The sequence below is a fragment of the Hemiscyllium ocellatum genome, chromosome 9 (assembly GCF_020745735.1).
Source record: "Hemiscyllium ocellatum isolate sHemOce1 chromosome 9, sHemOce1.pat.X.cur, whole genome shotgun sequence".
In the NCBI taxonomy this organism is placed as follows: Eukaryota; Metazoa; Chordata; class Chondrichthyes; order Orectolobiformes; family Hemiscylliidae; genus Hemiscyllium; species Hemiscyllium ocellatum.
The window spans coordinates 91,733,586-91,745,957 of NC_083409.1; the positions used below are offsets into that span (position 1 = coordinate 91,733,586).

Below are 12,372 nucleotides of genomic sequence, written 5' to 3' on the forward strand. Positions count from 1 at the left end.
ATTCATTCATGGGATGTGGGCATCACTGTCTGAGCAGCATTTATTGCCCATCCCCAATTGCCGAGTAGGCAGTTTCATGTCAACCTCATTGCTGTGGTTCTGGAGTCACATGTCGGTCAGACCTAGAAATGATGAAAGTTTTCTATCACAAAGGACATTAGTGAGCAGATGGGTTTTTCAGACAAATAACAATGGTCATCATTAGACTCTTAATTCCAGATTTTTTTGTGTTGAATTTAAATGCCATCACCTGGGTTTCTGGATTAATAGTCTAGCGATAACACCATGAGGCTATTATTTCCCCTGATGTTGACCATGAACCAATGTTTATGGTTGTGTAAAACGTATCTCATTTTATTATCTATTAAAAGTGAAATTAACTATTTTATTTCAAATATAATTTGCATGTTAATTCATGTTTAATTTGCATTCCTTCTGATTCATGTTATAATAAAAGCAGTAAGAAGTGGAATCTTGTTGGTAACTTTTTCATTTGGAAATAATTAAGAAAATTTGATTGCTTGGTTTATTGTTCACCCCAGAGATATTTAAAAATCACACAACACTAGGTTATAGTCCAACAAGTTTAATTGGAAGCACACTAGCTTTCGGAGCAACGCTCCTTCATCAGGTGATGGTGGAGGGCTCGATCGTAACACAGAATTTATAGCAAAAATTTGCAGTGTGATGTAACTGAAGTTATACATTGAAAAACTGATTGTCTGTTAAGTCTTTCATCTGTTAGAATACAGTGATAGTTTAACTTCTTTCATGTGTAAATCACAAAACCTTTTTTTAAAAGTTGCATTCTCGGGTTAGCTGCTAACAATGGTGATAGCTAGACAATATGTTGAAGGTGTTGGCCCCTGTGTTCTCTGTCTATGCCATGATGTTTAGATTGATTCTAATCTAAAAAGTGAGATATTGTCTAGCTATCACCATTGTTAACAGCTAACCCGAGAATGCAACTTTTAAAAAAAGGTTTTGCAATTTACACATGAAAGAAGTTAAACTATCACTGTATTCTAACAGATGAAAGGCTTAACAGACAATCAATTTTTCAATGTATAATTTCAGTTACATCACACTGTAAATTTTTGCTATAATTTCTGTGTTACGATCGAGCCCTCCACTATCACCTGATGAAGGAGCGACACTCCGAAAGCTAGTGTGCTTCTAATTAATCCTGTTGGACTATAACCTGGTGTTGTGTGATGTTTAACTTTGTACACCCCAGTCCAACACCGGCATCTTCAACCCAGAGATTGTGATATTCAACATGCTTTATTTGTACTTGTGTGTTTACCTTTGAATAAACTCAGTGCACACAGCAGAGTTGAGATTCATGTATGCACATTTAAATAATGCCCCTGATATGTTGACAGTGATCAGAACAGATTTGATGGGCAGTAATCCATTTCAAAATTATCTAGTTAGCTGTTGATGATTTTTCCAGCCAAGATTCAAAGTCTGACCTCTTCTGAATGCATCCTTCTCAGAAAACTAGTAAGAAATATATTCAGAACAAGAGTAACATTTGCAAGATGAGATGCTGCCCTTTTTTGTGGTGTGAAGTATTTTGATAGTTTAAGGTACTTTGACAGAAACTGAGAAAAGTTAAGCTCATAAGGTAAGTGAGTACTAAGACATATGGGCCATAGAGTAGGGTTTCTGTGGAGGACTGAACCAAGGTGAGGATGAGGGGTAGGTGGGAGGCATAGCAGGATGGATTCAGACTGGACCAGAGTGCAGGACCTCGTGAGTTCAGATTGAGCCAGTCCTGCAGAAGGAATCTGGGCTGGGCCAAATTGGGGTTGACTTTGCTTATGGGCTGAGCCAAACTGAAGATGAGGGAGAAGGAAGGGGACAGGTTAGGTTGTCAGACCAATGAAGGGGTGTGTTGACCTCAGTCAGGTCAAGTCAAGCTGGTTGGGTGGGGAGGGCAGTTGGTTGCCAACTCCAGCAGGGTTAGACTAGGGCTGTCAGATTCAGTGATGAGTGGGGGTTATGTCAGGGATATCAATGCTTAGAGGAACTAGTAGTTGAGGTTTGTCAGTTGTGAATCAGAGGTTCAATTTTCTGTTCTGATGAAGGGGCACTGAACCCAAAACATTATCTCTGCTTTCTCTCCATAGTTGCTACCAGACCCATTTCTGTTTTTGTTTGTCATTTCCAGCATCTGCAATTCATTGTTTATTTTTATTCAATTTAATAGTTACCCCAAGAGTCAGAGTGCATTTTTAATCCTCCTGCATTTCCTGGGTAAATAATAAATCTAAGTAAGCTAGAATCCTCTGAAATCTCCAACTATGTGAAACTATTTCAGAGTGCTCCAGAATTATCTATTAGAAAATTCAATTTCCTTGATAACCCTTATGGAGTTAGCTGCATCAGAATTGCATATAGTATCGATGTGCAATTCAAGTCTACATTGCATCAATGACTATCTGGATATAGGCCAATATTACCAGGAACTTGCTCACTCATGCTGCCTGCATTGAAGTTTTGCGAGCCATCTGTGGACATTGAAAGGACTAGCAATTTATGAGAGGTTTGGAGCTTAGGTTGATGATAAATGTGTAAGTTAGCTCGCTGAGCTGAAAGGTTTGCTTTCAGACATTTTGTTAATATGACTAGCTAACATCATCAGAGAGAGTCTCCAGTGAAGTGCTGGTGGTATGTCGCACTTCTCTATTTATTGGTCTTGGTTTCTTAAGGTGGGTCATTTCTGGGTTTTTTTTCAAGGGAAGGTAGATCGGATCTAAGTCGATGTATTTATTAATGGAGTTCTGGTTAGAATGCCATAACTCTAGGAATTCTCATGAGTGTCTTTGTTTTCCCTGTCCGAGTATGTTGTCCCAGTCAAAGTGGGTCCTTCTTTGTCTGTATGCATGGAAACTAGTGATAGTCGGTCATGTCTTTTGGTGGTTCGTTGGCGTATCCTAGTGGCAAGTTTCCTGCTTGTTTGTCTGATATAGTCTATTTTTACAGTCCTTGCATGGTATTTTGTAAATGATGTTAGTTTTGCTGGTAGTATCTAATGGATCCATTTAGGTTCATTAATTGCTGTTTCAGTGTGATGGTAGGTTTGTGGACTACCATGATGTCAAGTTTCTTGAAAACTTTGTATAGATATTTTTCTTCTGCTGTTTGCAGTTCTTGGCTAGTCTGTATGTTGGTAATAAATGATTCCTCAGAAACAAACCCAAACAAGCAAGCACAATGCAACCACTTGATAAGGCAGCACCTCGAAAACTAGTGCTTCCAAATGAACCTGTTGGATTATAGGTTTATTTATCGGCAGCTCCGAATCATGACCATCAATAAACACCTCGAATTAGATCCCATCTACCTTCCCTTATAAAAATGAATCAGAAATGACATCACCCACCTTAAGAAACCAAGACCTATAAATAGAGAGGCGGGACACCACCAGCGCTTCACTAGAGACTCTCATTGAAGATGTTACATCATCATGGCAATAAAATGTCTGCAAACGAACCTTCCAGTTCAGTGAGCTAACTTAGGTACTTGTTGGAAGGACTTAATTGAACCTTAACATTTCAATTAAGCCCTTAAAAGTGGTAGGTTAATAAATAACCAAGCCACTGTCTCAACTACTTAATAAAACCTATCATGCTTTGTTTCTGTGAAGAGATGCAGAGACAACAGAGAGGCAGAGAATGAAAATGGTGACTGTACTAGGAAGATATTAGTGTTCAATATTTGCCACTGATCTGGCAATTAACTATATGCTTAGAGTTTTCAATATTCAGAAAATTCTTGGTCCCATTGAGATCTGGTATCAAGTGAATTCTAACATAAGTATATCCTGAAGTTATGTAACAGAATGTTAATCTCACCTTCGATGGGTCCAAATTCCTTTGCACATTTGCAGAAATCAGTTGAGTTGATTGTAAAAACTTTGTCAATAGTTTGGAGATGAAAAATTATTATCTAGCATGAAGATAGACAAAAATTGCAAAGATGCATTTTCATCACATAGCTGGCTTTACAAGATGCTTTGTAAATACCAGATCACAAATAATGCTTGCACCCATCTATCACCTTTCTCGATACCTAATGGAAGAGATATAACAGTCTATACCTCATTGCTTTGGTCAAGCTAATAGATAATGCACTATCACCATCTCCATCTCATCTCTGACCCCTTTGGTAATCTCTTTAAATGTTGGTGTTTTTCCTGAAGTATTTAGATCAGGCTTGGCAATGAAGATTTAAGTGAAAACATTGGGGTGACATGACGCATGCATTGCGGAGGTTTCCAACAGTGAGTTTATACAATTGAAAATTGAGTCTTACTGATCAGGACTAATCCAGGGTCAATCCCTAAATTATGCTGAGTTAACTGATCAAAGCCTCTGTGCCCAGGATTGCACCAGACTTTCTGCTGAAGAGTGTACAAAGTTAAAAATCATACAGTACCAGGTTATAGTCCAACAGGTTTAATTGGAAACCCTAGCTTTCAGAGAACTGTTCCTTCATCAGGTGATTGTGGAGTACACAATTGTAAGACACAGAATTTATAGCATTTTTACTAGAAATTCTTTTTGTTACAATTGTGTCCTCCACAACCACCTGATGAAGGAGCAGCGCTCCGAAAGCTAGTGCTTTCAATTAAACCTTTGGACTATAACTGGTGCAGTGTGTTTTTTAACTTTGTACACACCAGTCCGACACTGACATCTCCAAATTATGCTGAAGAGTGAACACTGTTTGAAATCCCTATCTGTGAGTCTTGAGTGAAGAAATAAAGAAAGAAACTTGTTTTTGTTCAGCACCTTGAGTAATTTCAGGATGTCCTGAAATCCTTCATATTAAATAAAGTAAGCCGTGGAGCTTAGTCAATAATGTAGGACGCTCCAGAACTGACTTTGTTTAACACAAACAGCAAGAAGTTAAATGATCAGTTAATCCATTTTAGTTTTGACAGCTAAGGGATAAATATTCAACAGTACTGCCCACCTCTTGTTCAAGTAGTACCACATAGATCTTGTGCTATCCCAAGTAAAACAGCAGATGTTAAACTCAGTTTAAAGCCTCATCCTATGGTAATACTTTGGATAGCACCACTTTTCCTAGTACAGCATCTAAAAAAGGAAGGGAATTGAGATTAAATATTTGTAGCTCGGTTGTGGATATGGGAGGGAATTGTTAAATAATTTAAGGAGATGCGATGCAGAATGATACCACTAGAACAAGTTCAATCTCCATATTACCTGCAGTTGTTCATGGAGACTTGGCTCTAACATAGGTGCTCCTTGAGATATAATGGTGAGAAATGTATCTGGCTTTATGGGCTAAGGCAAGTCTAATTATCAGATTAGATAATGTCCTCAATTTTTTGCATTGGAGCTTGATGATACAACCTTCTGATTCCCCAGCGAGAGTGCTTCCTGGGCGCTGAAGCTGACACCTTGGCAGTCACAGATTTCAATAGCCAGGTGGTACACTGCCACTCAGTGCCAATGGCTCCTTTGGTAGGAGACCAAATGGCATCTGAAACAAATGGAACTCCTCACCAACAAGGTGTGAGCAGTCTTAGGGAATGGGTGGGACACTAGTCAAAGAAGGGATGTTCGTCGTTTCCTTATGACAACCTGCATTCGGCTTTGCTAATGTCTAATAATTAAAGTTTATGGGTTTTTTTTACTAATTACAGGACAATTATTTCTCAGAGACACTTGCAAGCGTTGTTTATAACAGTACATGCTTTATGGGCTAATCAATGGTAATTATATTTGATGGTGTCATGTTTCAGTAATAGTTCATTAGACCACCCAATTTGCCAATTGTCAGCGATGAAAAGTGACGTATTGACTGTTTCTTTTTTTTCTCTTAAAGATAGAACACAATGCTGCAAGCTCGAACAAAATGTCTCTTAATGGAAAAATTCCAATGTCGTGCGATCAATACAGCCCTGGCCGTGGATCGCTGTCATGTTGTGGGGCGGGCTGTCGAATTTTTCCATTAACATGCAGGAAGGAAAAACAAACTGGGGTTCTGTGGCACTGAAGACAGCACAACGACCCAATGAGCCGTCAAGGGCTGTGCTTCCCCGAGTAAGCCGCGTACTGTTGGTGAGCAGAGATACCCCGGTGTCACTTTCCGAGACTTTGAACCCATTCCATAGGCGCGAATATATAAGAATCTGCTCATCTGCCTAAATGAACTTTTGGAGGAGGTTGGCGAAGCGGCGCCTCGGTTCGAGGCTGCTTTGTGTGTGTGTGTGTGTGTTTAACCAGATGTTGAAGGCACCGGGAAACCTCAGTCCAATGCACTGAAGAGCCGGAGTATTGGCAGACAGAGCGAGAGAGGAAGAGGAGAAGGAGGAGGAGGAGGCGTGTGAAAGGGATACCTAGCCCCTTCTCACGGCTGGGAGCTGAACTCCTTTGCCTCCCTGACTGAACTGAGGCTGCCCGCGGTGGGTGTACAATGCACGGGCAGTTCAGTCCTTTTCTGAATGGATCCGCCGCTTTGCTGAGGAGCTGATCCTTGCAAGTGAATGGAGCGATAGTTCGCGTCGCCTTCCTGGAGTGTGGATTATACAGAGATTGACCAACAGCAACAGGGGGGTGGGGGTTGGGGGGTAAAAAGAAGAGGGGACCCTTTGATCTTTGATTTTGCTATTCAGCAACCTCTCCCTCTCATTACCCAGCCTCCTACCCCCACAACCATGCTCTATTTCCAGTTGGTCATAATGGCAGGCACTGTCATGCTGGCTTATTACTTCGAATACACCGACACTTTCAACGTCCACGTCCAGGGATTTTTCTGCCATGACGGCTCCTACAATAAGCCGTACCCTGGACCCGATGAAAGCAGTGCCATTCCTCCAGCTCTACTCTATTCTCTCGTAGCCGGTGTACCCCCTGTCATGGTAAGTGCTCATGGAATGAAAGAGACGGGAGCGCAGGGTTAGAGGGAGGCTCTGAGCTCCAGCTTCCAGTGAGTGTTTGCGAAATCCTGCTGTGGGCAGAAACGATGTTGTCTGTGCTTGAACTGTTCCATTATTATTGACAGCCAGAGTTGCATTTTGTAATCAAGGGAGGATAGTGACAAGTGTCTGAGATGGACATAAACCATCACCGTTTACCAGATATGCTCGCCTAAAGCGTTCAATGCCTTCCGACCTATCCAAACATGTTCTCTCTCTCACACACACACACCGCTTACGGCTCCTTAATGGTAGGAGCGCTCCCCTGTGTAGCCCCAGAGGTTAAGAACTGGAGAGATCTCCCCGAGAGTGGACAGTTCACTGACAGTGATGCTGTTGGTGAAGCGGGTCTCCTCGGAGTTGTGAATGAACAGAACCATTTTAACGTTAAATTTCTCCAGCGCAAGATTCCACTGGAACACCCCAGCACAATGACACAGACGTGCGGCTGTGGCGAATTAAACAGGATGTCGCTTGGAACTGAACAAGGGGGTGGAATAGAAAAGAGGTTTCTGTTTCTAGTGTCGGCTGGGGCTCCGCTTGTTGATGTGCTGGGAGATGTGCTGGGAAGGGTGCAGCGGCGACATGTCCCTGGAAGGCAAGGCTGCCCAGACCTGCCTAAAGCCTTAGCTTCCTTATCATTTCATTCCCCCAACTCCTCCCTCCGTCCCTGCTGAATTCCAACACATAGCCAAAGAAGGTTCTTCAGATCGCCTTGGCGAGCTACAAACTCCGGCTTTGTGGAAGATATTCGAGACGCAGACGAGGGCAGGAGTGGAGACATATAGAGCTGTCTGGGTGGGGGGGATGTATATAACAAGAAACGTTGGTCCACAGTCCTGCAATTATTGGCCAAAGCGCCAGCAATTTCAGTTCTGGTTGTCACTTTGAATTAGATGCTACAGGCAGAATGATAATGGAAGAAAGCACAGAGCGAATAGACCCAAGAAGCAATGGGTCCGAAATAGCTACATCAATTGTTTACTTTTCATTGCTATTTTTGTACACGGGGTTAGTTCATTTCAGCTTTAAGAACATTTGACAAGATACAAGGCGTACCTTCACATTTGACAGTAGACAGATCATGCATATTAATTTTTTTTAAGTGACTGATGAATAAATCACTTGTTTGCAACCAGTTTTTTTTTGACGGTTTGTTCACTCCCATATCCAGCGATTGGTGTTGGAGGGTTACAGAGGTATGCCTGAGCAATGTGAAGGATAATTATAGTTAAAATATTATGCTGATGAAACAACATTTAAGAATGCTAAAAATCAAAGCTTTCTTTGCTTGCACCCATTAAGACTAAAATGAAGAAGACCAACTTCAGAAAAGGGAACAACAATTAATGTATTTATTATCATGCGACCTAGAAGAACAAGAGCTGTAGATGCATGGGGAAACCACCATCTGCAAGTTCATCTCCAAACCACATACCGCCCTACCTTAAACTCAAACATCACTCCTTCATTGTCAATGGAGCAAAACCTGGAACTCCATCACTAATGGCACTGTGGGTGCACCTATACCCCAAAGATGGCAACAGTTCAAAATGGCAACACATTACCAACTTCTCAAGGATAATTAGAATGGATAATAAGTGCTGGCCTGGCCAAGAATGCCCAAATGCTGTGAATTTTGTTTAAAATGTTTGCTTCCTTTTGAAGATTGGATCTTTGCATTTCAGTCCTGATATGTGCAAATGAAAAGATGCTTCTTTTGAGCAATATTTATGTTCTGTACTATCAAACAATTGAAGTAACAATTGTACCTTAGATTTGGGATATACCCTATTAAACTAATGGAATTTGGAAGCTCTTTATCTTCTGATACCCTTATAAAAGTGGGGAATCAAACCTTTTGAAATTATATTGAAACAGAGCAAATGTTCTTTTCATTAAAAAAAGTTGTCCCAACGACATAATATTTTATACACAGTTGGTGAATGATTTTGATTCAAACCATAAAGCTGGAATAAATTTACAATGAGTACAAAAAGATGCAATGAGTTTCAGAATCAGGGGATCACAGAGAATTTCTGCCAAAACCCACAGAAAAAGAGAATTATTTTGTTTTCCAAAACAAATGTTGACTTTATAGTTTTTCAGTTAGAGTTGATGTGTTTTACATTTGTTGTTAAGTGTAAAGCAGTACAGTAATAGCAAATTTAGCAGTGTAGTAGTTCATGCTTAATCACAAGTGTTGTGGGCTGGTTTTAAATTTATTGAACTTTTCTTTAGGCTCCACAGCCATAGTCCCTTTGCACATATTAATGAGAAGCCTACTCTAGCAAGCAGAGAAAAACAAGGATAAGGGGAACTCAACCTTTCAGTTTTTCTGTCATTCTATGAGATCTTAGATTTGTACTTCAACTTCATTTATTGATCTTTAATTCATATCTGAAAATGTGTTGCTGGAAAAGCGCAGCAGGTCAGGCAGCATCCAAGGAACAGGATAAGCCCGAAACGTCGAATTTCCTGTTCCTTGGATGCTGCCTGACCTGCTGCGCTTTTCCAGGAACACATTTTCAGCTCTGATCTCCAGCATCTGCAGACCTCACTTTCTCCTTTAATTCATATCCCTTGATACACTTAACAAACAAAAATCTATCAGTAAAAGAATCAAAGTACTGCAGATGCTGCAAATCAAAATCAAAAACAGAAATTGCTGGAAAAATTCACCAGGTCTGGCAGCATCTGTGGAGGGAAATCACAGTTAACATATTGGGTCTGGGTTCTGAATAGATTCTGAAGAAGGGTTGCTGGACCCAATATGGTAACTCTGATTTCTCTCCACAGATGCTGCCAGACCTGCTGAGTTTTTTTTTCAGAAATTTCTGATTTTTAAAAAAAAATCTATCATTCTCAATCTTGAAAATGTCAATCGGCCAAGCTTCAATATATTTTGGGAAGAGAGCAGCAGGTTTCCATTGCAATTCATGTGTTAATGCATATACTGATTTCAGTTTTAAGACTTTACAGTTTCTCTGTATCTACTCTATCAACCCCTCTCCCCATTTTAAGCATTTAAATTGTGTCCACCCTCACACTTCCAAAGTTAAGGGAATATAAATCAAAAGTATGCATTTCACCATTACAATGTAAATTTTTCATTCCTCTAATTGTTTTGGTGAATCTATATTGTACATATAACCAGGATAATTTCCAAAGGTTCAGCATTTGACATAAAACATAATGTTCCGGATAGAATCTACTGAAGCACATCTGAACTGTAACTTCCTTACTTTTGCACTCCACCATCCTTGAGATAAATGTCTCAACATCCCTTTTTTTGCTATTTGTTTCTCTGCACTGACTTTTATTGATTCATGCACAATAAATCCATTTATTCCTCTGCAACTCCCAGTCTCTCATCATTAAGAAGATATTCTAAATTACCTTTCTTATCTTCCAAAGTGACTGACCACATACGCCATGATGAATTCCAACTGTCATGGTTTTCACACTCTTTTGGACTTTCTGAATCCCTTTACAGTTTCAAGCTCCCAACTTATTATGTCCACTAACTTGAAAGTAATTTGTGGATTTGATTATGCAACACTGCATGCATTCTTTCATCCAAGTCATTAAAACCCATGTTGAAAAGCAGATGTGTCAGGAAAGATCCTTGGGGAATTTTATTTATTGCATTTTACCCATCAAAGAAATAAACTATTTATTCATCCTTTTCTCAGCGCTGACCCAATTATTGACCCAAGCCATAGAATTATTTCTAATTCTATATGCTCTCATTTTATAAATAACCACTTGCCTGGATCTTTCTGAATGCCTTCCAGATATGCATAAAAGCAACATTTATAGACACTAACATTAGTCCTGCTCAGCTCAAGATTCTTCAGTGGCTGCCACCAGCAAATGGTTGGTTTAGGGGAAAGCAACAGTTGGAATGCTGCAGTTGAAATGTTGAAAGCGGTGGACTTTGAAGTCAAGTTAACTTGCAGGATTTACTGAACCAGTGTATGATTACAAGCACGCAAGTTTGCATATCAAATCTTGTAAGTATTCTTTGGGCTCCAAGACCAGTTCAGGTGCACACTTGATTAGACGATCCTCCAAAATATACATTGCAGACTACAATGATATTTTTGTCCTTTCTTTTAATTTTTAAAACATCATGCCATCCTTAATTTCTTTTGAGAAGATTCTGGTATGCTGCTATCCTGAACTGCTTCAGTTTCTTTGGTGTAGCTGCACACACAAAGCTGTAAGGCAGGGAGCTCCAGGATATTGGGGCAGTGACATTGAAGGAATGGTGATATATTTCCAAGTCAGGTTGGCAAGTGTATTGGAGGGGAACCTGCTCATGTCAGTGCTCCCATTCTGACCCTTTCCTTCCAGATGATAGTGTCATGAGTCTGGAAAGTGAAGTCGAAGAAGCCTTTGTGAATTTCTGCAGCGCATCTTGTGGACAATGCACACTGCTGCTCCTTTGTGACATTAGAAGAATGAGTGAATAGTGGACTATTTCAACCTAAAGATCTGAGATACAAATTTTATCTAAGATTCCTAGCATCTTGATGTGTGAATGAAATTAATTATATTCATAACAGTGCATTTCATTTTGCTATTATATTTGATTCCAGAGAAGTCTCAGGCACATCTGCTTTTCAACATGGGTTTTAATGACTTGGATGAAAGAATACATGCAGTGTTTCATAATCAAATCCACAAATTACTTTCAAGTTAGTGGACATAATAAGTTGGGAGCTTGAAATTGTAAAGGGATTCAGAAAGTAAAAAGTGAGGTCTGCAGATGCTGGAGATCAGAGCTGAAAATGTGTTGCTGCTTAAAGCACAGCAGGTCAGGCAGCATCCAAGGAACAGGAAATTCGACATTTCGGGCCAGAGCCCTTCATCAGGAATCCTGATGAAGGGCTCTGGCCCAAAACGTCGAATTTCATGTTCCTTGGATGCTGCCTGACCTGCTGTGCTTTAACCAGCAACACATTTTCAGCAAGGGATTCAGAAAGACCAAAAGAGTGTGAAAATCATGACAGTTGGAATTCATCATGGTGTATGTGCTCAGTAAACCCAATACAGGCTGTTTGGCACTTTTCATCATAGTATCTCCCGATAATTTACCCATGAGACTCTTTAATTATCCAAAATTGCTAATCTACATTGGGTGGCATGGTGTCTCAGTGATTAGCTCTGCTGCCTCACAGCACCAGGGTCCCAGGTTTGATTCCAGCCTTGGGTGACTGTCTGTGTGGAGTTTGTACATCGTCCCCGTGTCTGCGTGGGTTTCCTCCGGGTGCTCTGGTTTCCTCCCACGGTCCAAAGATGTGGAGGTCAAGTGAATTGGCCATGTTAAATTGTCCGTAATGTTAGGTGCGTTAGTCAGAGGGAAATGGGTCTGGGTGGGTTACTCTTTAGAGGGTCGGTGTGGACTG

At 40.4% G+C, this 12,372-nt stretch overlaps 1 protein-coding gene across 3 annotated transcripts in view; it reads left to right on the forward strand.

Annotated features, from left to right (window-relative positions):
- Positions 1-6,616: 6,616 nt before the first annotated feature.
- LOC132818823 (phospholipid phosphatase-related protein type 5-like) overlaps positions 6,617-12,372 on the forward strand; it is a 135,412-nt gene continuing 129,656 nt past the window's right edge. For all 3 annotated transcript variants that reach the window (XR_009645028.1, XM_060829941.1, XM_060829940.1), the window contains exon 1: positions 6,617-6,901. Coding sequence is in view for 2 of the 3 variants with exons in the window: in XM_060829941.1 (XP_060685924.1) it covers positions 6,698-6,901 (204 nt within the window). In the remaining variant the exon portion in view is untranslated. The remainder of the gene's footprint in view (positions 6,902-12,372) is intronic.